Below are 27,832 nucleotides of genomic sequence, written 5' to 3'. Positions count from 1 at the left end.
AGAAACACTATGTTAGTTTTACAAGCTACGTTCGCTAAGGAGGCTAAATCAGAGCTCCTAATCACGAACAATGTTATAATTATAATAACATTAGTGAGTTAATATTAGCTTTACAAGCTAATGTAGCCAAAGCAAAATGGTGGTCAATCAACTTTAAGTCTATATTATTGCTGCAGTTTCTGTTATTGCAGCTGTTACTGTTACTGCTATTACTGCTGTTACTGCTGCCATTACTGTTACTGCTGCCATTACTGTTACTGCTGCCGCTTCTGTTGCTGCTGTTTCTGTTACTGCTGCAGTTTCTGTTATTGCGCTGTTACTGCTGTTACTGTTACTGCTGTTACTGCTGCTGTTACTGTTACTGTTACTGCTGCTGCTGCTGTTACTGCTGCTGCTGCTGTTACTGTTACTGCTGCCGTTACTGATACTGCTGCTGTTTCTGCTGCTGTCACTGTCACTACTGCTGCTGTGGGGGCAGATGCGTAATGTCACTGATATTCATCATTCCATTAGCCTAGCATGCTCCACTGGTGGTAGCTATGTTGATGCACTACTCTGTGTGTGTGTGTGTGTGTGTGTGTGTGTGTTTTCCAGTTAATTAGTTTAGCTGCTTTTCTGCTACATTTCCAACTCTGTCTGTGCTGCAGGGAAATGACTGAGGACATTCAGAGAAAGTGAGGATATTTCTGTCACCTGTCTTGGTTTTAAGGTTAGAATGAGGTTAAGGTTAATGTTAGGTTAAGCATTAGGTCTATTAGTGTCTGTGACTGTGTGTGTGTGTGTGTGTGTGCCATAAACCTCTCAGCACCCCCTCCTCCTCTTTATGAATGGTTAAACATTATGTTAAAAGCTGCACTGATCAATAACTCGACAACTGTATCGAAAACATTTTTCAAAATGGGACTTTTTATTTTGTCTGAGTGCGTGTGTGTGTGTGCAGGTTTTTATGTCTTTGTGGGTACACTTTGTCTTGTTCCAATGTTTAAGGTCTTTTTCAGGGTTAAGGGACCTGGTTTTATGGTTAGGCACTTAACTGTGATGGTTAAGGTAGGAAGGTTTTTGAGGGCCCTCACTAAGATATAAAAACAAGTCTGTGTGTGTGATGAGCTCTCTGGGAGCCTGTGAATGTGACGTCTGTCTAAGGTTCAGCCAAAGACACAAAAGAGGCTTCCACCACCTCAACACTGGTCCACAGGGAGATAAGTGTGTGTGTGTGTGTGTGTGTGTGTGATAACTGGCAGGTCTAAAGCTTCTCTGGTGCTTTTGTTTTTCCTCAGTACTGAAACACTAAAGTAAAATCCACTCTGTTTCTCCACAGTTTGAGCTGTGTCAAGTAGAAATTATGATTATTACATCATATAGCATAATAATAGTCATCTATCAAGGTCAAGGTCAAATTTATTTATAAAGCACATTTACAACAACCATCGCTGCCAAAAGTGCTGTACACTGGCAATACAAAATTTCAACACAGTTAAAATACATAGTTAAATTACAAACAATAGCAATAACAATAACCACCAAAGAAAATCCTGCTTGTGCTGAAGGCCCTTGTAAACAAATGGGTCTTCAAAAGAGATTCAAAACTATTCAAAGACTGAGCTGAGTAAAGACTGAACCTCTTGTCCTCTTTGGGACATGAACAGACAGAAGCTCTGACAGTAAGATGGAGCCATCCCATTTAGACATTTAAAATGTCTAAATGTTTAAATTTAAGTTGGTTTCTCGTTGAAGTAGGACCTTAAAATGAATCCTGTAGCTCACTGGGAGCCAGTGCCAGGAGGCCAAAACAGGAGTTATATGCTCATATTTCCATGAGCCAGTGAGCAAGCGTGCTGCAGCATTTTGGACCAGCTGCAGGCGATGGATAGAGTAGTAGTAGTATAACGAGTTACAGTAGTCCAACCGACACAAGATAAGAGAATGGACTACACGCTCTAGATCAGCGCGTGGTAGGTAGGGCTTGACTTTACTGAGAAGGCGTAACTGGTGAAAGCCTACTTTTACAACCAAACTAATCTGCTGATCCAACTTGAAGGAGCTGTCAATAATCACACCCAGATTTCTGACTGCTTGGTGGCAGTGGTGACTCAGAGGGCCTAAAATAGAAACGTTACAACCTCTGTTTTAGATTTGTAAAACTTTAAAAAGTTTAGAGCCAACCACTGCTTTACTTCCTGGAGGCAATTTACCAGGGTGTGGGCGCTATCTGTATTTGGTTTTAAAGGCAGATAGACTATCACATCTTTAGTATTATTATTATTAGGGTTCGAACACAAAGTGCATAGAACCCTATTGAAATGCAAAAGATTATTTATTGTTTTTTTAATTTTATTATTCTTATTGTAATGACAATTTTGGGTTTGGTGATGTTGCTCCAACTCTTCCGACAACTGGGGAAAAAACAGTTTCATATATATGTATATAAATATATATATACATATGTGTGTATATATATATATATATATATATATATATATATATATATACCTCATGAGGAACTGGTAAAATTTAGCACTCAGATTTAAAACTGTGGTTATGAAAGTAAAATGTGTGTTTCCCATTGAAGTAAAGTGGGTTTCTCATTGGAAGTCGGTTTCCCATTGAAGTAAAGTAGGTTTCTCATTGAAATAAAGTTGGTTTCTCATTGAAGTAAAGTTGGTTTTCGTTGAAGTAAAGTTGGTTTCCCGTTGAAGTCAAGTTGGTTTCCCATTGTAGTAAAGTTGGTTTCTCATTGGAAGTCAGTTTCCCATTGAAGTAATGTAGGTTTCTCATTGAAATAAAGTTGGTTTCTCGTTGAAGTAAAGTTGGTTTTCGTTGAAGTAAAGTTGGTTTCCCGTTGAAGTCAAGTTAGTTTCCCATTGAAGTAAAGTAGGTTTCTCATTGAAATAAAGTTGGTTTCTCGTTGAAGTAAAGTTGGTTTCCCATTGAAGTAAAGTTGGTTTCCCGTTTAAGTAAAGTTGGTTTCTCATTGAAGTAAAGTTGGAAATAGTTGGAAATTCTTACTTCTGACAACTGTATACAACATTATATTAAATAATTTGTCCTGTTTTCAGTCACTTATTATTCTGGTCTTTTTATTAGGCACACCTTCTCGTGTCCTTGTAAATCTGTGATTCAGTGTCTTTTATTCCCCCTGAAGCGTTTCTACAGTCATCTGTTGACAGACACGTGAATAAACGGCGTCAGATTAAAAGTCGGCCCCTCGCTGATGAAGCTTCATGAGACGGAACCTGCGCTTGAAGGATGAAATGAGCTTTATTGATCCCTGGTGGTGTAATCAGGTCACAGCAGCAGCAGTGGGAAGTAAAGAGGCTGAAAAACAAGGAGAGGCCGTCAGGGTGTCGAGGAAACGTCAATTAAAAGCAGAGAAGAAGAGAAAAACAACAGCCAGAGACTTTTGCTCCAAACATTGACACCTGAACTGTGCACAAACAAACATGGGCGCGTAAACAAAGCGAGACGACACTCTGACCTTTGTCTTCCTGCCTACGTCCAAATCTGCTGGACAGGATAACGTCCACCGTCTTGATCTCACACACACACACACACAGTGAATCATCAGCAACTGCAGGACAAATCTAGAAAAAGACAGAGAGAGCAGCTCTGCTTTGTCACGACCAAGAAATCACATTATTATTCAGACACAGAAACCTAAAACCTGGTGTCATCAAACCTGGATTCTGTCTGAGAAAAAGACACGAAAATGGAAAATTAGGAGGACAGTTACTGAATAGTCGGGACAGGAATAGTTAAGAATAGTTATCTTGTTGGTAGACAGCTACACAAAAGTGAAACATCCTCAGGAAACTAAAGTTTGTGAACCACTCACTCTCCCACGCCAAACCCCATAGAAAAAATCAGTGATTTTAACATCACAGCACACAGGAGTTGTTGATCCACTGCTGCCTCCATCACTAAGTTCATATGTCTTATTTTGTCAATTCAGCATTTAAAATCCTTCATTCAGATTTATCTCAGTGACACAAAGTGACCACATGAGGCAGCAGTAGACCAGCAGCTCCAGTGTCCCCGCATGCTAAAATCACTGATTTTCTCTATGGGCTTTGGTGTGGGAGAGTGAGTGGTTTACAAACTTCAGTTTCCTGTCTCACACTGAGACAAACGATGTGCGCTACTCCAAAAAAATGGACCAGAAAATTTCCAGCAGAGCTGAACTTCACCAGATCTAAATTAAGTATAAGTTATATTATCTGTAATTTCGTCCAAATGAAAATAATATCACCGAAATTTCACACACTGGACCTTTAATTTGCTAAAATCAGTTGTTTTCCCCATTGAAAACAACAATAATTCTCATGTAGATAAATAGTGTTACAGTTGCTGTGTTCAGTCGTGTGTTTTTATCATATTGTCTTTTACACATTTCACTTCTATTTACATAATTTTTCACCTCCCAGGGCAAAAAAAATCATAATCACTTTTATTACAAGTGTAAACACGGTTGCTTAGCGACGGCTGCTTCCACTGCGATGTTTGTGTTTAATAATGTAAATAAATGGGGAGTGAAAATAAAGATGAATCAGATGAGGAGAGAATAACAAATGTGAGATTTTTAAGAGAGAAGAGGAAGAAGAAGTCGTCCTTAGTCCACAGCCAGTTCATCGTCCCACTGAGACACCGTCCACGACGCCGTTGTCCCCCCCGCCCCCCCGGCTCTATTTCTGTAGCACCACATTATCCTCCCCCGCTATAAATCATTTGGACGCAGCTGGTGAAAAGAACATGAGTTAGCACTTTGCACTGTTCATAGACAAGTGTCTGAATCCAAGCCAACAACCAGTTCACCGTCCTGAAGCAGCTCAGACACACCATAATGAGTCCTGGACCAGGGCCGCAACAAGCCTCTGTGGGGCCCAAAGAAGCTCACCTCCCACCACCACCGCGCAGTCACCTGTGCTTGACGATTACTGATTCAAGTGTGCCACCAGGGCCGGAACAAGCCTTCATGGGGCCTGAAGGAGAATTGGATTTTGCACTTTTCATATTTTGAAAATGAACAAAAAGCAACAGCAAACATTGTATTTTGCTGTAAAACAAGCTTTTATTTTAAAAACTAGAAGCACATGTGTGCTAAATGTGCAAAAAAATTTCACTACAAAATAAAACCAAATAACTTGAGATAAATATCTAGATTTCTTTAATATGTGGCGAAAAAAATCATACTTTAACTATTGGGGCGCTCCCTGGTGATCAAGGAGCTGCATGCAGCCGCTTAGTTCACCTATGACCTGGAGTCCAGTATCAAGACCAACACTGTAAAAAACAAACAAACAGCCATACAAGGAATAATCTTAATATTGTTCTACTCATGATTGTTGTTGATTTTTGCCCGTTGAGTTGTCTGATGTCGTGATGGTTTCTGCAATCTGCATTAGACAACAAGGACACAATAAACTCATGGTGATAGATTGATTTGAAAATGTTCAGCTGAAATGTAGACCATGATAATAACTGCGTCACTCACTCACAATAAATGTGATTTTAGAAGAATTGAACCAGCAGTTTTTAGTCCACTTGCCAACTACAAATTTAAGACTAATTCACTGAAAACAGCTTCAAATAAATCCTTTTCTGCAAAAAGTTGAAATTAAAATCAACAAATTTGTCTTAAATTAGACACTAGAAGAATATTTTTTATTGTCGCTTACGGATTATTTTATAAAAATTGTCAAAATGATCCTGTGGCTTGTCGTTCGCTTTTGGGATCAATCTGTATACAGACGATGTGATGTTTTATATCAGTGATATCAGAATTTGAGCCTGTTATTGGTAATTCTTATCTTAAGACAAAGTTAGAAATTTTACTTATATTTTAATATAAATATAAAACACATTTCCAGAAACAAAGATTATTTTACTTTCTTGAAAATCTGTTTTAGTACGAGGAATAATCTGAAGATTCTTAAATGAGGGAAATGTTTTTGTTTTAACAGATTTTTGCAGTGTACGTCTTAGAACCAGCAGTTTTTAGTCCACTTGCACTTAAGTCTAATTTATTAAAACATCTTGAAATAAGTCCTTTTCTTCCAAAAGGTGAACTTAAAACCAGTAAATTTGTCTTAAATTAGGGACTTTTTGCATTTTTTAATCTATATGTAAGACAACACTGGTTACACCACTTATTAAAGGGATAGTTCAGTGCTTGTATGACTAAAGCTGATTATATTGACTGAGTCTTTTGTTAAAAACTTTGTTTTGGCGGGGATCTCAAAGCAGGGGGCGCTGTTCTCACAGCTCAGTCAGCAGCTCCAGTGCTGGGCCGGGGGCCAAACATCGACCCTGCAGCTTCATAGTCAACATTCACACAATAGTCAACAGCACATGAGCTCGTGTGGCTGAGCTAAGAATAGAAAAGTGCATCTGGATCAGTGTCAGTGAAATATGTCCTTCAGAGCCGACGCTGCAATGACATCATCAGGATTTGACTCAACAATTTGAAATCAAGTTCACTATTTACACCATTTTTTGATTTGAAAATGATTAATTGTAATAATAATATTAAATTTACTGCCTAAATACTGCAATATTTGAATGAATGAATGAATGAAAGTTTATAAAATGTACTTCAGCTTAAGTTTAATTTAAGACTAATGTACTGTTTTAAGTTCACCTTTTTGAAGGAAAGGATTCGTTTTAAGATGTTTTTAGTGAATTAGATTTAAACTTGTAGTTTGCCAGTTGTAAATTGGGCGAGTGAACAGAGACGTACACTGCAAACATCTGGTAAAACAAGAACTATTTATCCCTACTACTAAAATAGATTTTCAAAATAATCTTTGTTTCTGTGAAATTGTATTTAAGTAAGTTTTGCACTAGAAAAAGATTTTGTCTTAAGATGTTACTTTTTATTTTACGCTTTAAAGACCAATAACAGACTAAAGTTCAAAATAAAAATTTGTAAAAGTAAAATATTTGTTTTTTGTTTGTGGTTCTCGACTAATCTCTACTTCAAAAACCCTGAATTATCAGTTTTAGATGTGAGAGAAAGTTGTCATGAGCTTTAATTTTCAGCAATGAAATATTTAATTTATGATTTTTTTAAAGAGTCTCTTTAGTCTGGAGTATTTTTTTTAAAAAGTGTCAGCGTCCGTTTCACTTTTTGTCTTAACATTTCTAAAAGGAACAAAAGCCACTTAACCTTTTGTAGAATGAGCTGTGGGTGAGTTTTAAAGTCATGCATCAGACACTGGGGCAGTTTCCTGGGCTCCAGGACTCTCATCAGTGTTTGTCTGCAGTCTAAATGCCTCTTCAGAGAATTCCATATGGAGTTTTAGTTGTTGTGAAGCAGCTCTAATGTCCCGTCGTCTGAGAGCTACTGCTTCCTCACCGAGGGAGAGAAATTCAGCTTTTTCATTTACCAGTCACTCAGTGAGTGCAGCTGTTTCCTTCATTATTTCATGTTTTAAGACATTTTTTAAACATTATTGAATTCTGTAATGCAATTTCAGACATTTGACAAAGTTTGTTTTTTTTATGCATTTTGGAACGTTTTACTCTCCCACACCAAAGTCCATAGAGAAAATCCGTGATTTTAGCTCATGGGGACACAGGAGCTGCTGGTCTACTGCTGCCTCGTGTGTCCTCAGTGACTCAGTTTGTGTCACTGAGGTAAATCTGAACACAGGATGTTAAATGCTGAAATGTTAAAATAAGACATTGTAACTTGGTGATGGAGGCAGCAGTAGACCAGCAGCTCCTGTGTCCCCACGAGCTAAAATCACTGATTTTCTCTATGGGCTTTGGTGTGGGAGAGTGAGTGTGTGTCCGTCCGTTGTCGTACAAAGACACTTTCCCTTTAATGTAGAAGTGGAAACTCTCTCTCACTCTGAAAACATCGACCATCAACAGGAATGTTGATGAATACTGTGGTCACTGTGGACACGTGTGTGTGTATGTCCTCATAAGAGCATGGTAATCAGGATGGTTGAGATGCTCTAATGATAACACATCAGAGGACGACTGTTATTAATGTGACTGAATGTGGTGATCAAAGTGACACACACACACACACACTTCAGTGGCTATTTCAGGGGTGTGTGTGTGTGTGACGTGATGAGACGTTTGAACAGAATCAAAACTGGAGGGATTTTCTCTCTGAGCATCAAACTAACTTAATTTAATTTAACTTAATGTACTGTTGAAACTTTGTAAATGTCCATATTGTGGGATTATTAAATGTGAACTTTAGAAATTTAATGACTTCACAGAATTCAAGTCACTAAAAATAATCTCAGTTTCGGTGATTGGATTATGAGACCATAATCTAGATTAGATTAAATGAGATGGGGGGAATTGGATTAATTGTGATGAGACTGGAGTCAGATTTTCATATAAGTGAGGAAGGTGGGATTAAATTAGGTTTGGTAAATTTAGATTAGCACTAAATTAGAATATGTATTATTACTTTTAATCTGGATTGTTTGGCTAAAAATCAGATTAGGAAAAACTGAATTAACTGCTGAATTAAAGTACTTTGTCCTAGATGAGATTAGACCAGGCTGAATTTTGGATTCAGTTATATTAAATTAGTTTGGATTGGATTAGATTTGGTTCAGTTAGAATAATTTGGATTGGATTAGATTGGTTTGTTTTAGATTTGAATAGTTCAGATTAGATTAGACTATCATAATCCAGACAATAGTCCGTCAGACAATCACTGGGACAGAAAAAATTAGTTGGCAAAATTAAAATTTTATGTCACAAAAATAATTTTTTAGGAAAAATTCTGTGAAATTGGATGAGGCGAGATTAGACATGGCTGTCATGAACTGGACTGGATTGGATTAAATGAGATTATAACACAAGAGATTAGATGTTTGTTTCAGTGACGTGAAGGAAAATGTGGAGAAACACAGAGACAGAGGTGAAGCACACACACGCACACACACATACAGTCCATCAGTTTCCTAGCAGAGGCGGCACAAAACAGTCTCCCCCGGCAACCAGCTCTGGAATACTGTTGCTATAGCGATGCTAAGTACTCTCTTCCTCCTGGACTCGAGTTTACCTGAGTGTCATAATTAGAGACAGTCTGCGTGTGTGTGTGTGTGTGTGTGTGTGTGTGTGTGTGTCAGCAGGATATTTAAAGACGGACTGAAAAACTTTATTAACCTTTGAACTGAAACTAAATACATATATTTGATCAATATTTCATGAATTTTCTCCAGGTGTTTTTTTTTTCTTAAGAAAAATTTAAAATTTGTTGTCTTGAGATGCTTTTTAGTGTTGGAATTATTAATATTTACAAAGTGACTTCATGAAATGCTGATAGTTTTGTGTTTAAAGCTGCAGTATGTGACTGTTGTTGTTGTCACTTCCTGAAGGTTTGCGTGGACTTGTTGTCATCTTTCCTTCACCAGCTCGGTGTCGCTGTCACCTCCGTCTGTCCCTGACAAACAACATATCACTTCCTGTGTACAGCGTGAGTTTGAATGTTTTGTTGTTGTTGCAGGAAGTGTCCAGACGGCTTTGAGTGTCTAAAAGCAGGAAGGAACCCTAACTATGGCTACACCAGCTTCGACACATTCGGCTGGGCCTTCCTGTCCCTGTTCCGCCTGATGACGCAGGACTACTGGGAGAACCTTTACCACCAGGTAACACCAAGACACTGAATCTGAGTGAAAATCATGATAAAGTGTAGAGGACCGAGTACAGAGCCTTGAGGAACACCACTTCTAATTATTATGTATAATAATACGTTTTTACTTTATAAACACATCGGGGAAAGTGTGCAACAAAATAAAAACACTGTCTTCATTTATGGGCTTTTTACTCTCCAAACATTTTACTGTCCATTTATTTACATTTTTATACAGAATCTCTTTGAATCGTATCTATTTAGAATAAAAGCTCTTGTGTATAAAATTGTCACATGCTTGAAATCATCTCCTCAGCCACATACCGATTCTGGCGGGCCAGTTTTGGTCCATGGCCCGCCAGTTTCTGACCACTGGTTTATAATAGATTATGAGTAAGGAAGATGTTTGTACATTATTTATTTTTCCTATTTAGATTAGAATCTAAAGACTTAAGTTTTTGTTCCCTGTTTTCACACGAACAACGAGAATATTTCACCTGAACATTTATGTGTGTGTGTGTGTGTGTGTGTGCGTGCATGCGCGATTGTGTGTGTGTGCATGTGTGCATGCGTGTGTCTCTGCCTCTGGCTGTGGAAACAGGAAGCTCCCACTCAGCCCTCATGGAGACAGAGAAACGTCTCCTACATTATTTTAATGAGGTCAAGATTGAAGTGTGATTTGTCTATAGCAGGACCGACAGACAGACCGACAGACAGACAGAGTGACTCAGTGTGTCCTCTCCTTCTTCACCACGTCTCTCTGACTGTGTGTGTGTTGCTGCCCCTGCAGACGCTGCGTTCTGCTGGTAAAACCTACATGGTCTTCTTCGTGGTCGTGATCTTCCTGGGCTCCTTCTACCTGGTCAACCTGATCCTGGCCGTGGTCGCCATGGCGTACGAGGAGCAGAACCAGGCCACCATCGCGGAGGCGTGTCAGAAGGAGCGCGAGTTCCAGCAGGCCATGGAGCATCTGAAGAAAGAGCAGCAGGTCCATAAATGCCACACAAATAACACATTTACTCTGATAGTTAAGGCTGTGAGCGCCCCCTGCTGCTGAAAACTGAGTTTAGCCACTTAAAATCTGTGCCATCTTGTCTAATAGTCAGTGTTAGACAGACTTTTCCAACAGGTAACTGAAGTTTGTAAACCACTCACTCTCCCACACCAAAGCCCATAGAGAAAATCAGTGATTTTAACATCAGACACACAGGAGTTGTTGATCAACTGCTGCCTCCATCACTGAGTTCAAATGTCTTATTTTGTTAATTCGGCATTAATAATCTTTCATTCAGATTTATTTCAGTGACACAAAGTGACCACACAAGGCAACAGTAGACCAGCAGCTCCTGTGTGCTGTGATGTTAAAATCATTGATTTTCTTTATGGGGTTTGGTGTGGGAGAGTGAGTGGTTTTCCTGTTGGAAAAGTCTGTCTCACAGTGAGATAAAGACGTGAACAAGTTTTTAAAATATTGTAGACCTGAACAGACGCAGATTTTATTAGTTTAGTGGCAGCCATTTTGTTTTCACTCAGAGAAGGGATAGAGAACTACTCTTAAAAAAAAATCATCAATAAAACTCAACTACCCCTTTAAGCTTGAACTACTTTTCTTGAAGGAAGTGAATGTGACACACGCTGCATTCAAGGACCATCGTAAATAAACCTTTCTGTTGGTTTCTTATCGGACAGGTTGCCGCACAAAAAACCCTGGACTCAGACTCGTTGATGTCACCAGACCTCTCGCCCTTCGGCCCGCCATTGGACAGCTTGGAGGAGCGGAGGCGGAGTCAAGCTTTGGTGGGCGCGGCCGATGTGGAAGTGAACCTATCTGAGGAGAAGCTGCTGCAGGTTGACATGATGGACGGAGGAAAGGTGAGCGGAGTTTAAGTCAAACAAGTGTCTTTTAATGTCAGCAGTGAATAACTCCTCCCCCTCCTCCAGTCCCTCCACCCCCTCCTCGCCCGCTCCTTCTCCACCAGGACGCGGCGCAGCAGTCAGGTGTCCTCCATCTTTAACTTCCGCCTCAGGAGCCGGGGTTCAGATGGAGAGATGGCTGACGATGAGTACAGCGTCCCGGGCGATGTGTTGGAGGGCGGAGGAGGGCGGACCTACAGCGGTGGCACGTTCAGCGGCATCCTGCCGTATCCATGGCCCAAACGCAGGTCGAGCTCCTACAGCACGGCGAGCAGGGGCTCACAGGTGAGACGCAGCCACACTGAAGCCATAGTCCAGGTGTTCTGGACATGTGGTTCTATGAGGCACTGCAATTTAAAGCAACTTCATTTGTTTCTGAAAGGTCAAGACAAACGAGACTTAACTGACACTGACTGTGAGCGCCCCCCTGTTGCTGAAATCACATTTTAGCCACTTAATAAAAGACTTAACTCAAAATCTACGTCAGTTTAAGTTTACGATATCTATAGAACATGTTCACGTCTTTATCTTTAATCTTATTTATTGGTTCATCTATTTATTTAAGATGAAAATAAAGAAAAACAGATTTTAGCCACTGAACAAAATAAAGACGTGTGGACTAAAATCTACGTCAGATTAAGTCTACGACGTCTTTGAGAATGTTCACGTCTTTATGGTGTCTTTTTGGTGTGGGAGAGTGAGTGGTTTACAAACTTCAGTTTCCTGTTGTGATTACACTTAATGACACGTGTGTGTGTGTTTGTGTGTGTGCGTGTGTGCGTGCGTTTTCAGGTGTTTTATCCGACTCTGAACATCAACGGGAAACTGTTTGTCACTATGGACCAGAACGGGGTCTCTTCCCCACCACTGCAGGGGCAGCTGCCTGCCTGCACCATGGAGAAGGTCAAGGAGGAAAGTGTGAGTACTGTGTGTGTGTGTGTGTGTGTCTGTCTGTGTGTGCGTGCGTGCGTGTGTGACAGTGGAAACAATGGTGAAAGCTGCAGCCATCCAACACTCAGACATGTGAATTATGAATCTGCTCCTCGCATAACTCCACTCTGATATCACCACACACACACACACACACACACATTGATATCTACCAGCTCAGATAACGAGGCTGTGGTATTCCCCCATCTACACTCATGCATGCACACACGCACGCACACATCTCCACATTAACACTCACATCTATTTTCAGTGGCCCCACGTTTCTAACCCGATTATTTTAATCAGGCATGTTCAGATTCATCAATACATAAATACATGTATGAAGAAATAAACACTAAGATGGAATCAGAGACATCGAACACTCGGGGGCGGAGTCTGTGATTGACAGACAGTTGTAGAACTTGTTAATGTGACTGAAACTGAAGTTTGTAAACCACTCACTCACCAAACCTCATAGAGAAAATCAGTGATTTTAGCTCGTGGGGACACAGGAGATGCTGGTCTACTGCTGCCTCGTGTGGTCACTTTGTGTCACTGATTTAAATATGAATGAAGGATTTTAAATGCAGAATTAACAAAATAACTTGTGCTGTTATGTTAAAATCCCTGATTTTCTCTATGGGCTTTGGTGTGGGAGAGTGAGTGGTTTACAAACTTCAGTTTAAATCTGTCTCACAGTGATATAAAGATGTGAACATTATCATAGACTTAATCTGACGTAGATTTTAGTCCACACGTCTTTTGTTCAGTGGCTAAAATCAGTTTTTCTTTATTTTCATCCTGAATAAATAGATGAACCAGTAAATAACATTAAATCTGAATGGACGTCACAGAAAGTTTTAATCAGAAAATTCACTGTTAGACAAATTGTTTGACATGTGTTGAACACTAGGGGGCAGAGTCTTTGATTGACGGCCAGCTGTATAAGTGGTTTTCTATGATTATTCATGTTTACGATGATGCTTTTGTCTGTTCACTGCGATTGTTAACGTGGTTTTAACGCCAGACACAAACACACTTATCTGAGTGGCTGCAGGTTAACATGACTCAGCGCTTTAGCCACAGTCCAGCTGTGATGTGAGCTGAGGACAAACATGAGACATCTGTTTATACTCAGACAGACTTAAACAAAACACGCACAAGACGTCTGTTCACGCAACAAAAACATCGCTTTTAACACCACAAATATGTTGCTCAATAAAAAACATTATTTACACCAAATATTGTAATTTTACAAAAAGGTGAAAATTAAAATAGACATTATTTGTTAGAAAAAAATCTCTTCCATTTTTTTGTCGGGACTGAATAAAAAAAACACGTTTTCAGTTCGAAATTTCAGACAATTTTACAGAATTTACGAGATTTTTTTTCAGGTCGCAATTTCCGAATTTTTTTCAAAATTACAAAATCTTAAAACTGAAGGTTTGAATGTTAAAAGTAACGTTAACTTTAATGAGGTATTCTTCCTATGACACTGAGACAGGCCTCAATCTCTCTATTGGCGAAGAAAGATGTACATCATATCGTCCCGTTTCTCTGTTAAATGTGGATATTTTCCAAAGTGTTGGCTCAGCGCCTAAAGAGTGTGATCCCTGATATTATTTCCCCTGATCAAACAGGATTTATTCAGGGCCGACACTCCTACTCAAATTTGAGAAAGCTATTCAATGTTGTCCACTCAGCGCGGTCAACATGCCCCGAGGTAGTAATTTCGCTCAACGCTGAAAAGGCCTTTGACCGGGTCGAGTGGGAACATTTATTTTTCACTCTTCAAAAGTTTGCCTTTAAAGAGAGGTTCATAGCCTGGATCAAGTTGCTTTACTCTTCCCCTCTGGCATCTGTGATCTCTAATAGTACTCAGTCTGATTACTTCCCTCTCAGACGGGGGACAAGACAGGGGTGTCCTCTGTCCCCTCTTATTGAGCCCTTAGCAATTACACTGTGACTCTGTAAGGACTTTAAGGGTATACAGCGGGAGGGCCTAGAGTTTAAAACGTCTCTATATCTGCTTTTATATGTTTCCAACCCAACTTCATGAGACACATCCCCGCATTCTAGATATTCTGAATCAGTTTGGAAAGATCTCTGAATATAAGATGAATTTGCAAAAGAGCGAACTTCTCCCCCTAAACTTAAGGCAGATGAAATTCCCTCTAATCTTTTCTCCTTTAAAAAGGTCCAAAATGGCCTTAAATATCTGGGAATTGAGGTCACTCGCTCTTTCCCTGCTACCTTTAAGAAAAATTTCATGGCTGTCATTAATAAATGTAAGCAGGATATGAACCAACGGGCCTCTTTACCATTGTCAGTATTAGGGCGTGTTAACCTTATTAAAATGATAGTATTGCCAAAATGTTTATATCTTTTCCAAAACATCCCAATTTTAATTAAAAAATCTTTCTTTAAAACATTTGATAAAACTATTGTCTCTTTCTTATGGGCGAACAAACCTAGTCGTATTGAGCAAGACTCACCTCCAGGGATCGAAGCACTCTGGAGGACTTGCGTTGCCAAATATGAGTTTTTATTATTGGGCATGCAACATCCAGAAATTAATTCACTGGATTGAAGATAATCCAATCGCAGATAAAGTAGACTGGGTGCAACTGGAGCTTTCATCATGCCAACATCACTTAGGCTCAGTGATTTGTGCGGCCTTGCCCCTTATTAGCAAAAACTTGAGCTCAAATACAATAGTTAATCAATCCGTAAGAATTTGGGCTCAATTTAGAAAACATTTTGGGCTCATCCAGAGCATTAACCCACACTCCACTGAAAACTTAAGGAAGGCCTGGGATTCTGATCTTGGAGTAGATTTTAGAGACGATCAATGGGATTCCATCTTAAATCTGATACACACATCATCTACATTAAATACGCTTATTGTAAGTCGCTTTGGATAAAAGCGTCTGCTAAATGACATGTAATGTAATGTAATCTACGTCTGCTCAGCACAGTTTAATCCAACTGAAGGTGGTACATAGAGCTCACTTCTGGCTGTGTCCAAACCTCTCCACTTTTTGGTTAAGTCTTTTTAAAGCTTTTAGTGAGATGTTTGGAACCCAGTTAGATCCTGATCCGATCTGTGCCCTCTTTGGTCTAACACCAGAGGAATCTCGGGCTGTTTTACCAGCTAAAGCCTATGTAGTTATAGCCTTTACCACACTCCTTGCAAGACGTTTGATCCTTTTCAGATGGAAACAACTAGCTCCTCCATCCTTTTCTCATTGGATCAATGATGTTATGTATTATTTAAAGCTAGAAAAAATCAAATACACACTCAAAGGATCCTCTCAATCTTTTTTCAAAATATGGAGGCCCTTTCTCGACTTCTATGACTCCTTGCAGGAGCCCCTTGACAATGAATAGGGTGAAACTCATACACGATGAGTGTGCGCTGTAAAGTCTGTTTTAAGACAGTGGCAACAAAAGGCAGCGCCACAACTAACCTGTTCCAGCACCTTAAAAATAAGCACGCAGCCGAGTGGGAGCAGTGTGTTGCCCTGCAATCTGCTAAGAAGGATAACGATAGCCCCCAAACAACACAGAGGCAGGTAACGTTAGCTGCTTCATTTGCACAGAATACCCCGTATGAGGCTAATTTTATTTGCACTTTATTAATTTCTCTTTGTTTAAGAGAATAGAGCAACCCTTTATTTATTTATTTATATTTACTTTATTCCTTATAGGGAAATTCATGTTTGTTCTGCCATTTAAATAAAAACATTTGAAATAATTATTTTTGTCTTTTGTAATTCACATTTTTTGCAAGGATTTCCTGGTTTTTAGGGGCTGAGCTTAGCTTTTTGGTCAAAATGTAGCTTTGATTGTTGAATTTTATAAACATTTATTATGTTTTGTTATAACAAAATAAGAATTTAATGAAAAACGAAATCTCAGCACAGCGTTGTACGGCTGTGTGTGACCTGTAGGGGGCATGTGGGAGGTCACTCACCTAACTGACGGCTCCGTGGATGGATGAGGGGGTTACCATGGCAACCGACAGCAGCTTACTGGAGCTGAATTAGAGCACGGCTCTGTGTGTGTGTTTCCCTGGTGCTTCCCTGCCTGGCACACAGACAGGATGTGGGCGTCATCGTGGGCGGCGACCTTCAGGCCCACATGTCATGTCTCATTGGAGGAACAGGAAGTGTTATGTAATCAGAGTTGTGCGTGTGTGCGTGTGTGTGTGTGTGTGTGTGTGTGTGTGTGTGTGTGTGTGTGTGTGTTTGTGTGTGTGTGTGAACTCTCCTGAGACCAGAGCCCAGCTCTGTTCAAACCTGCACAACTTTATTTAAACCATCACACATGCACAAGCTCCCAGCGGGGGGGAACCTGAGAAACCTGCTAGGCATGATGGGAAAATATATCCAAATAATCCCTGTGGGGGGTTCGTGAGACTAGACACAACGTCACTGAGGGACACGTGTGACATCATCATCATCACAGTGGAGTTTAAAGGGTTATTTCAGGGGGTTTTTATAAGTGTGGTTGTGACTTGTGTAATAAAATCTAAGTCAGTTCAAGTTTACGATATCTTAACAACATGTTCACAGACTTTTCCAACAGGAAACTTAAGTTTGTAAACCACTCACTCTCCCACACCAAACCCCACAGAGAAAATCAGTGATTTTAACATCACAGCACACAGGAGTTGTTGATCCACTGCTGCCTCCATCACTATGTTCAAATGTCTTATTTTGTTAATTCGGCATTGAAAATTCTTTGTTCAGATTTATCTCAGTGACACAAAGTGACCACACAAGGCAGCAGTAGACCAGCAGCTCCTGTGTCCCTGCGTGCTAAAATCACTGATAATCTCTATGGGGTTTGGTGTGGGAGAGTGAGGCTAAAGTCTTTGTTTTTCCTTGTGTCTCAGACTCCCTGAACTTTCCCTTTAGGGCTTTAATTTAAGATGACACACGCGCACACACACACACTGATCCATCTGCTTCATTGGACACCAGTCATCACATGCTTATCTGTTGCCGTGGTGACAGGAAACGCACAGACAAAGAAAATCACTGCATCATGTTTGACCCATTTGACCTGACATGAATCTGTGTGTGAGTGTGATGTTGTCGTCATGGCAACAGCTCACACTTGTGAATGAACCTGGAAAATTAGTTTGTGTGTGAATGTGTGTGTTATAGAGATGTCTGTTTCTGTCAAACTAAATAAAATGAACTGGTGTCTCCTCTGTGTGTCCTGTGTGTCCTCTCTCTGTGTCTCAGGTTCCCACGTCGACCACAGAGCTCAGCACCATGTTGTTACCACGGCCTTTGTCCACTCAGGGCTCAGAGCGCAGAGGGAGAGCGCTCAGTGCTGCCAGCTACCTCACTGACGCTATGGAAGGTGTGTGTGTGTGTGTGTGTGTGTGCGCGCGTGAGAGAGAGAGACACTGTAAAAAACCATAGGAAGTGAGGACATTTTGACCTGTGTGGACATGTTCTCTGGTCCTCTGCACTTTAAAGGACTTTCCATGGTTAAGAGTTTAGGCCAGGACTAAGTTAAGGGTAAGGGTTAGATGTTAAGTTGTGATGGTTAATGTTAGGGGTTCGTTTGTGTGTGTGCTTGTATTTGTTACCTCTCGAGGACCTTTTTTCTTGTCATAAACACTGACCTTGTCAGGACCAGCAGTCCTCATGGAGACCAAAACCTGTTCCTGATGAGGCAGAACCCTTCTCTGCTTTGTTGCTTTGCAGAGCTGGAGGAGGCTCATAAGCGGTGCCACCCGTGCTGGTATGCCTTCGCCCAGCGTTACCTGGTGTGGGAGTGCTGCCCCCGGTGGCTGAGGCTGAAACAGCTGGTGAACATCATGGTGATGGACCCGTTCCTGGACCTGGCCATCACCATCTGCATCGTCCTCAACACGCTCTTCATGGCCATGGAACACTATCCTATGACCGAGGAGTTCAACAGCATGCTGGGCATCGGCAACCTGGTCAGTGACTGAGTCAGTGACTGAATCAGTGAGTGAGTGAGTGACTCGGTGAGTGAGTGAATGAGTGACTGAGTGAGTGGATGATGGATATATGAATTGATGGATGATGTTTGTGTAACAGTAGAGAAGCAGATCGTCTTTTACATCACTCACTCTCTCACACCAAAGCCCATAGAGAAAATCAGTGATTTTAGTTGGCGGGAACACAGGAGCTGCTGGTCTACTGCTGCCTCGTGTGGTCACTTTGTGTCACTGAGGTAAATCTAAAAGCCGAGTTCACAAAATAAGACATTTGAACTTAGTGATGGAGGCAGCAGTGGATCAGCAACTCCTGTGTGCTGTGATGTTAAAATCACTGGTTTTCTCTATGGGGTTTGATGTGGGAGAGTGAGTCTGTGTTTCAAGATCAGATTTGACACAAACAGGTCAGATTAATGTAAACCAGAGTGAATTTTCACGTGCAGGTGACAGCTGAGAGGCTGATGATATATGTTAATGAGTTCACCTGAGGACACAGGCACACCTGTGCGCACGCACGCACACACATACACAGCAGAGAATGTTAATAAAGTTTAAAAGTAGAAACAGGAGCCTCATGTTTGACATTTGACATAATGATCACATGTACAGATCTACATATGGACATGTAACATATATACTGGATATACCATATACATATATGTATAAAGATACATGTATACATGTATACAACACATATACATAATGTTTATAACTACATATATAACCACGTAAACGTTAGTGTGACTAACAGAGGATTGATTTTGATCATGATTTGATTCTATATGTTCATGACTGTATATAAACAACATCTCCACCTACACACAGTCAGAGCAGTTAAACTGTGTAATGTCCCTTTAACTCAACACAAACCAAGTCCAAATGTCATCATTTAAGTTTAGAGACGATTAGGACAAAAAAAATGCTGAGTCAAGTCACAGGATCAGACTGCAATGTGTGTGTGGGTGTGTGTGTGTATCTTTACAATAAAACCTCTAATCCTTGCAGATGTTTACATAGCATTTAGTATTAAGTTAGGCTTTGTGCTTGTGTGTGTGTCATGTCAGGTCATTACTGCACTGACTGAATCAATGTCAGCTAATGCTTCCACTGTTTGTTGTTGTTTGCTCTCTGCTTTATTTGCTCTTTAGGTTTCACTTATCAATATTTCCATGGCTGTAAAGATCTAAAGGCTGCATACCATTTAGTGGAGGCTTTTATGCAAACATGCAGACGCTGTGTGCTCTAAGTGCTGCTCTCTCTCGGTCTCCTGACCTGAGTGTGTGTTTACTGTCACTGATGACAACAAAAACTGTCATCGACTCACACTGGTCACATCAGCTGACTCATGTTTATGAGGCAGAGTTGTTTTGTTTTGCCAATCAATCAATCGATCAATCATTGAGTGAGTGAGCTAATCAATGACGAGTGAGGAAAGTGCTGTATCGACACAGAAGCTTTGGTTCCAGTGACATCAAGAGAAAAACAATAACAATCAAATACATATGAAAAGTTTGTAAACCACTCACTCTCCCACACCAAACCCCATAGAGAAAATGTGATTTTAACAGCAGTGACCACACGAGGCAGCAGTAGACCAGCAGCTCCTATGTCCCTGTGAGCTAAAATCACTGATTTGGGAGAGTGAGTGGTTTACAAACTTCAGTTTCCTGTGAAAAATCTGTCTCACAGTGAGATAAAGACATGAATATATTCTTAAAATGTTGTAAACTTAAACTGAAACTTTTTATTAGTCACGCCTTTTGTTCAGTGTCTAAAATCACTTTTTCCTCGTTTCCCCGTCTTATTTTTAGCCATTTTGTTTTCTAGATTTCTGGAATCTGTCCAACAACAAACAGATATTCGATTAATTTCATCACGATTTAAAGCGTCGTCAGGGATGGTGGTGTGTCGATGCATATTCATATATTATTTATTGTTATTATTTATATGCTAATGTTTTCACTTCACTTCTATTGCTGCACGGATCAATAATTTCCTCATCAATTATTGAGGAATTATTACCTAAACTGGCCCACAGCCCATAATATACCTCCTTTTAATCTGAAATATTAATTTTTATGACTCAAACAGTCTGATCCGCGGTTTAACCTCGTGTTTTGTATGGTGTCACTTAAATCACTCTTCGTCCCATTTCTGATGCTCGGTTTGAACTTAAACGGCTCGTCTTCGTGTCACATGATTAGATAATACCTAATAAAGTGGCCTTTTGCGAGATTTGTGCCAAACAGTGTCTCTCCAGTATGTCTTTGTTTTCATGCTAACAGATTGTGCTAACGTTAGCGTGAAGTCATATAGTCGTGGAGAGCCGAACTTTCATTTTGGCTCCAACGTGTTTGTCAGTCGCACTGATTGGAAGTGACATGATCTTTGTGTGTGTGTGTGTGTGTGTGTAATTAACCTAGTCTGAAATGTCTTAGCTCAAGGCTAACACTGCCCTTCACTTAGCTTTTTTACCTCTGTGTGTTTACAGTGTATGTGTACGTCTGTGTCCGCTAAACAACATCTCCAGATAATGTATATATTTACTATATATATAGCTAAGTTTGCAAACTAAACAGCTAATCCAGTCCATTAGATGAAAACAAAACAAAGAAAACAACTTGTAGCATGTGGTTATTGTTACAGTGTGAGCTAGATCAGCTAACGAGTAAATTGATGATTGCATTTGATGAAATCATTAAAAAGGTCCTGTAATAACATGGCTACTGTTAGCAATTTAGCTAATCTAGTCAATTTGATAACTTTATTCCATACAGAAAAACTACTAACATAGGTAGGTTTGCTAACATGTTAAGATAATCTAGACCATTTAATGAACACAAAATTGTATTTCATTGTGCTAAACATAAAATTATGTCTCATTGAATAAAACAAAACATAGTATTTCATAAAGAAAAACACTAACATTTGGTTATTGTAAGAATTGTAATTATGTTCACGAACTCGCAAGCTAATACGGTCGATTTTATGAAAACAAATCATGGTATTTCATGTAAAAATAAAATACCGTAAAAAAAGTGGCGACTGTTCTAGCTAATCTAGTCACTTTAATAAAGACATAACATTTTATGTGAGCGTTTTAGCTAGGTTTGCTAATTACAAAGATAATCTAGACCTTTATAAAAACAGTTTAGCATCATAGCCACAAAAACCAAGTTGCCAGCAGGTGGCAACTTCTTAAAAAGGTGACTCTGTATGTAAAATCTGTTTGAGGACATGTGGACGTGTCTCATGTCTGTCTCCGTCTCTGTCCTCCAGGTCTTCTCAGGAATCTTCACAGCAGAGATGGTGCTGAAGGTCATTGCTCTGGATCCGTACTATTACTTCCAAACGGGATGGAACATCTTTGACAGCATCATCGTCTGCCTCAGTCTCATGGAGCTCGGACTGTCTGACGTTGAGGGTCTCAGCGTGCTGCGCTCCTTCAGACTGGTGAGTCACATGTTCTGAGAAACACACAAAAAAAAGACACAAGAAACACGTTTGGTAATTTTGTCACAAGCGAGTCAACGCAAAGACTTGGGGAAACGCGACAAAGCGATTTAGGTCGTAAACTTCTTGTCCTTTGAGTTGTCATTTGCATGACGCCATTTTGTGAAATTTGAAAATGTTGCTGCTTCTTCGCAACTTTAACTGAAGGAGAAGAAGAAGAAGAGGCGGGACAATTGTAATACTCTTGAAATATTTTGCTACTAGTAATTTCAACAGGCTGTACACTGAGACGTGCAATGCTGCCCCCCACACATGAAAAGCGTGTTTTTCAATACCATCCCGTACTCTGTCTCTCTGGCTGTTGCTCAATACTCAAGTAAACAAGTACGTACTTGCTTACTTGGGAAGTATATACTTGAGAAGTACGCTGGGAGTATATACTTGCCAAGTACAGGAGTACACAAATATGTGGCTGTTTCTCAATACTCAAGTAAGCAAGTATGTATGTATTGTTCTGCTGTTTGGTAGCTGGCGCCAAGTGCTGCAGCCTCATTACCGCCACCTACAGTGTTGATAAATGAACATATGAAATACTTCTTACTTCTTACTTATTATTTTCACGTTTTAAATATTTAACTTCATTTAATTTTATTAATTTATTTCTATTAAAATATGCAATACAAATAATACAATGTGGAAAATAGATATATTACAGCATTGTAGAGTATTACATATATAGTGTAAAAATATATACTACCCTACATATCTAATATTTACATATTATATTTAAATACAGATACAATGGCTGTGCGACTTTAATATAAGTCTAAAATTGAAAGTTAAAATAAATAAAACAATAATATACAAACTTTCAAACTGTCAAGTCAAAATGTTTCCAATAAAAACAAAATAACACGTCAACAACAAATCTATGGATCACACCGAGCATCTAATGACAGCGACGTCTGCGAATCATTTCATCAGGACAGGCCGAGGTTACGCTGCTCTGTGCCGAGCACAGTGAGCGTCCACAGAGGCGGAGCTGCCAAACTATAAATACGGCATATCTTCATACACAAACCACATGTTTGAATTCTAAATGAATTCTAATTTCTAATTTCTCGCCTCAAATGATGTTAAAACCGCGCTCCCCGAAATGTATTCTGGGATACATGGCCATCCCAAGTACACTTAAGTCACCTCCAATGCATACTTGGTAAAAATGGGCGGAGCGAGAACACTTCCCTGTTTGAGAACCGTCCTCACTGTTCGCTTACTTGAGAATTGGAACAGAACCTGGTCTGAGGCTGATGCCGTTTTCACAAGTAAGGGAGTACAAAAGTACGCACAAGTATAGATATTGAGAAACGGCCTCTCTCTGTGTTTCCTGTAGCTGCGTGTTTTTAAGCTAGCTCGCTCATGGCCGACCCTCAACACCCTCATCAAGATCATCGGGAACTCCATGGGCGCTCTGGGAAACCTGACGCTCGTCCTCGCCATCATTGTCTTCATCTTCGCCGTGGTCGGGATGCAGCTGTTCGGGAAAAACTACCAGGTAATTGCGTATTCCAATTTCAGACTTAATGGTGCATTCCATTTGTAGTCGGAAGTGGGAACTTCCAACTCAGGAAATTTGGCTACTTTTACCATTAATAATTTCTGACTTCTTAACTGGATGGAAAGCAGCATAATCATGTGACTTATAATGCAAGGGGTCGTTACATTAACCCCACCCCCTCCCTCCCTGCCTGCTTGCCCCACCCCCTCAGGACTGTGTGTGTAAGATCTCCAAGGACTGCACGATGCCTCGCTGGCACATGAAGGACTTCTTCCACTCGTTCCTCATCGTCTTCAGGGTTCTGTGCGGTGAGTGGATCGAGACCATGTGGGACTGCATGGAGGTGGCCGGTCAGCCGCTCTGCATCCTCGTCTTCATGCTCGTCATGGTCATCGGGAACCTGGTGGTGAGTCACCTTTGACCCTTTCAGCTGTGTGGGTTGTATGAGGTATTCTTACAGTTGACTGTGCTGTGAGCGCCCCCTGCTGCTAAGAACCAGCCTGATACACAATTTGTTCACATTTATATTAGTGAGACAAAGTGACCACACGAGACAGCAGTAGACCAGCAACTCCTATGTCCCTGTGAGCTAAAATCAATGATTTTCACTATGGGGTTTGGTGTGGGAGAGTGAGTGGTTTACAAACTTCCGTTTGCTGTTGGAAAAGTCTGTCTCAGATAAAGAGATAAAGACGTGAACATGTTCTTAAAGACATCATAGACTTAAACTGACGTAGATTTTATGACCCAAGTCTTTTGTCAAAGACGCTAAAATCAGTTTTTCCTTGTGTTCCCTTCTTATTTTCAACCATTTTGTTTTTGAGGCTCACTGTGGCTCTGATAACTGGAAGCCTTGTTGTGTTTCCTTTATGTAGAACAAGTATAATAATCACCTACACACACACACACCAAAGCAGAGAGCTCGGCTTGCCAGGTAAAGGAGGAGAGGAAATGTTTCCTTTCTTCTGATAAGTATCCATCATCTCACGTTACACTGACACACACTCACTCACACTCACACACACAAAAGCTCATCTTACCCGCTTCACTATAAAATGTTCTCCCACAGTGGGAGCACATCATGTCTGCACCTCTAAACACATCAATCAAGACATCCATTTATCTGTGTGTCTGTGTGCGCGCGCACGTGTGTGTCTGTGTGTGTGTGTGTGTGTGTGTGTGTGAGACAGAAGACAGTCACTGCCGACTTCTCTCAAACTCACAGTACAGATGGTTGTGTATTTTATTTTGAAATAATAACTACTAAAATGAAAGATAACATAAAAACATGTATTTTATTTTGTAGGAATAACTACTAAAATGAAAGATAACATAACAATGTGGATATTATTTTGAAAGAATAACTACTAAAATGAAAGATAACATAAAAACGTGTATTTTATTTTGAAAGAACACCTGCTAAAATGAAATGTATCATAAAAACTTATATTTTATTTTGTAGGAATAACTACTAAAATAAATGATAACATAAAAACATGTATTGTATTTTGTAGCAATAACTACTAAGCTAATGTAGTGTATTCACTTGGATGAACACATTACCTACACGACAATAACAAATCCATTTTCTTTGAAAGGTTACATTATTGATCAATAAAATTTCGCCTACTGCAGGTGGCTCTGACTGCTTTTGTGTGAGTGAGAGAAAAAACGTCATGTTGGCTTTTATTTTAGCAGTGTTTCCTGTGTCGACACGTGTGCGTGTGTGTGTGTGTGTGTGGCAGCAGCAGATGTTTAGTTTTGCCGATTTTCGTCGTGACAAACGAGCGGCTCACTGTGTTTCCCTGAGCCAGCACTTCAGCTGCAGCACACCTGCCATGAGACTCCTCCCCCTCCTCCATCTCCTCCACCTCCTCCTCTTCTACCTTTCCTCTCATCCTTCTCTTCAAACACACTCACTAAATTTAATCACCATGATGTTTTATTAGCTGATCACAGAACCCACGACTCAGCAGATTCAATGGCCAGACGTGATTTATTGGATGAATCCACTGTGTGTGTGTGTGTGTGTGTGTGTGTGAGCAGTGGGACTGTTCTTAATGAGGAGAAACATCTGGATCAAGAATTAACTTCCACTTCGGGAGCAGATGATGTTATCTGTACCAGTAATCTTGTTTAGGTGTATTTAAGTGACTTTGACTGAGGCAATAACAAATAATCTCACAGATTATTGACTGTAATAAAATCTATGTCAGTTTAAGTCTACAACATCTTAAGAACATATTCACGTCTTTATCTCACTGTGAGATATCTCACAGTGAGATACTCACAGTATCACTGTGAGTATCCTTCCTGTTTCCAACTGGAAACTGAAGTTTGTAAACCACTCACTCTCTCACACCAAACCCCATGGAGAAAGTCAGTGATTTTAGTTGGCGGGAACACAGGAGCTGCTGGTCTACTGCTGCCTCATTTGGCCACTTTGTGTCACTGAGGTCAATCTGAACAAAGGATTTTTAATCCCGAAGTGACAAAATAAGACATTTGATCTTATTGATGGAGGCAGCAGTGGATCAAAACCTCCTGTGTGCTGTGATTTTAAAATCACTGATTTTCTCTATGGGGTTTGGTGTGGGAAAGTGAGTGGCTTACAAACTTCAGTTTCCTTTAAAGATGTGTACGTGTTCTTAAAACTATCCTGTTCACGGCAAAAGCTTTAAATCTTGTTGATGTTTAAAACAAATATGCATACAAAAAAATGCTGCTCATGTTAAAAAAGAATAGATATAATTTCATCTTCTACCTTAAATTTACTGCATTGTGTGAAATTGCTGTGTTCATATACTTCTGATCTAGATTTGTATTCCTGTGTTTTAGTTCCATCTTTAAAGCTCAAAAAGAGCATTTTAAACACGAGTGACTAAACTGATATATTTTGTATACTTTGCTTCTCATCTTTTCACCTGTATCCTTGTCCCCGTGGTTTCCTGTCCTCGTCGCCTCCGTCTCACGTTGCAAGTCCTTTTTTTTCACCCAGGGGGCTTTGCTCACAGGGTTTGCTGTGACGAGAAGTGGCTCCAAACATGGGTTGTGTTACTGCTCATTCATCAGCAGCTGCTGTGTCTGCTGTAGTTTTGTGTGTGTGTGTGTGTTGTGATGATGAAGCGCCTTCCAGGTGTTTCCTCGAGTGCCTGAGCTGAACCTTAGCCTGATTCTTTCACTGAAGCTTTCCCAAAGAAAAAAAACAAAGCTTACAGGGTTAGTTTAGGTTTTTGTGTGAGGTACTGACTCATAATCAGAGTTGTGAGCGCCCCCTGCTGCTGAGAACCAACATGAGACAGGCAGGATTATGCTTATCTCACTGTTAGACAGACTTTTCCAACAGGAAACTGAAGTTTGTAAACCATTCATTCTCCCACACCAAACCCCATATAGAAAATCAGTGATTTTAACGTCACAGTACACAGGAGTTGTTGATCCACTGCTGCCTCCATCACTAAGTTCAAGTGTGTTATTATGTAATGTTTCGCATTTGAAATCCTTGATAAATTGATAAATGTAAGTTGATAAATGATGATTACATGAAAAATTGGAGGTTAAAACATCTATAGAACATGGAAAAGGAAAGTAAAATAGAAGCCAGAGGCTCAGCTGTGGTTTGGTCTTCATGTTTCACAGTTTGTGTGTGTGTGTGTGTGTGGCCGCTTCCCGTTTAATTGGTGCGATTCAGTTAACGAGTTAAACGAGGTGAAGAGAGAGGATCAGGTGGTTCACTGCTCCACACACACACATGCACACTGCAATGAAGCAGGTTATGAATGAAAAGTTACATATAAATTATGTAATCCTCCGTGATTTTTCTAATTTTATATTTATACATAAAACAAAAAGAATGAGTTATTTAAAAAATTAATAGACAAACGTAATGACACAAACACACACTGAACCTGTGCTTACAGTTTGCTTCTATCGCCCCTTTGTGGCCAGATTAACAAACCGGTTTGTTGTTCATATTCACAACTTCAGCGAGTGAACACATGAATATCGTTCCCCGCTGTCACTTCTGTTGCTGCTTCGTTATCGGCGGGCGGAAAATGCTGCAAGGTCATTGGTCGAGCTGTCGGGGACTCGTTGCCATGTCAACTCAATCAATGGCATTGATTTATTGGTGTTTGAGTCGTGAGCTCAGCCAATCAGATGACCAGGAAACACACACACACACATGTGTAACGTGTTTATTGATTACCCTTCAGTTAATGTATATCTCAGTCAACAGCGTCACGTTAATAAAACAATGGGACAAACTAACATAGTTTCTTTTGTTTATTGTGTATAATTGTAAGTTGTACATATAAAATATATTTTTGAAAAAGTCACATTTATTTGTCAATAATCTAAACATATTTATTGAATTCAATGTTTTTTTCGT

General features: G+C 40.0%; 1 protein-coding gene across 3 annotated transcripts in view; it reads left to right on the top strand.

Annotated features, from left to right (window-relative positions):
* The window catches only part of LOC122768823 (sodium channel protein type 4 subunit alpha-like), a 97,601-nt gene that overhangs the window by 38,668 nt on the left and 31,101 nt on the right, over nucleotides 1-27,832 (top strand). For all 3 annotated transcript variants that reach the window (XM_044025114.1, XM_044025097.1, XM_044025106.1), the window contains exons 10-19: nucleotides 9,476-9,617; nucleotides 10,392-10,589; nucleotides 11,291-11,473; nucleotides 11,543-11,800; nucleotides 12,308-12,433; nucleotides 17,701-17,821; nucleotides 18,172-18,410; nucleotides 21,711-21,884; nucleotides 23,278-23,439; nucleotides 23,654-23,848. In XM_044025114.1, the coding sequence (XP_043881049.1) occupies nucleotides 9,476-9,617; nucleotides 10,392-10,589; nucleotides 11,291-11,473; nucleotides 11,543-11,800; nucleotides 12,308-12,433; nucleotides 17,701-17,821; nucleotides 18,172-18,410; nucleotides 21,711-21,884; nucleotides 23,278-23,439; nucleotides 23,654-23,848 (1,798 nt within the window). The remainder of the gene's footprint in view (nucleotides 1-9,475; nucleotides 9,618-10,391; nucleotides 10,590-11,290; nucleotides 11,474-11,542; nucleotides 11,801-12,307; nucleotides 12,434-17,700; nucleotides 17,822-18,171; nucleotides 18,411-21,710; nucleotides 21,885-23,277; nucleotides 23,440-23,653; nucleotides 23,849-27,832) is intronic.

Source organism: Solea senegalensis, linkage group LG1 (genome assembly GCF_019176455.1).
Source record: "Solea senegalensis isolate Sse05_10M linkage group LG1, IFAPA_SoseM_1, whole genome shotgun sequence".
In the NCBI taxonomy this organism is placed as follows: Eukaryota; Metazoa; Chordata; class Actinopteri; order Pleuronectiformes; family Soleidae; genus Solea; species Solea senegalensis.
This window is presented reverse-complemented; position numbering and strand designations above follow the sequence as displayed.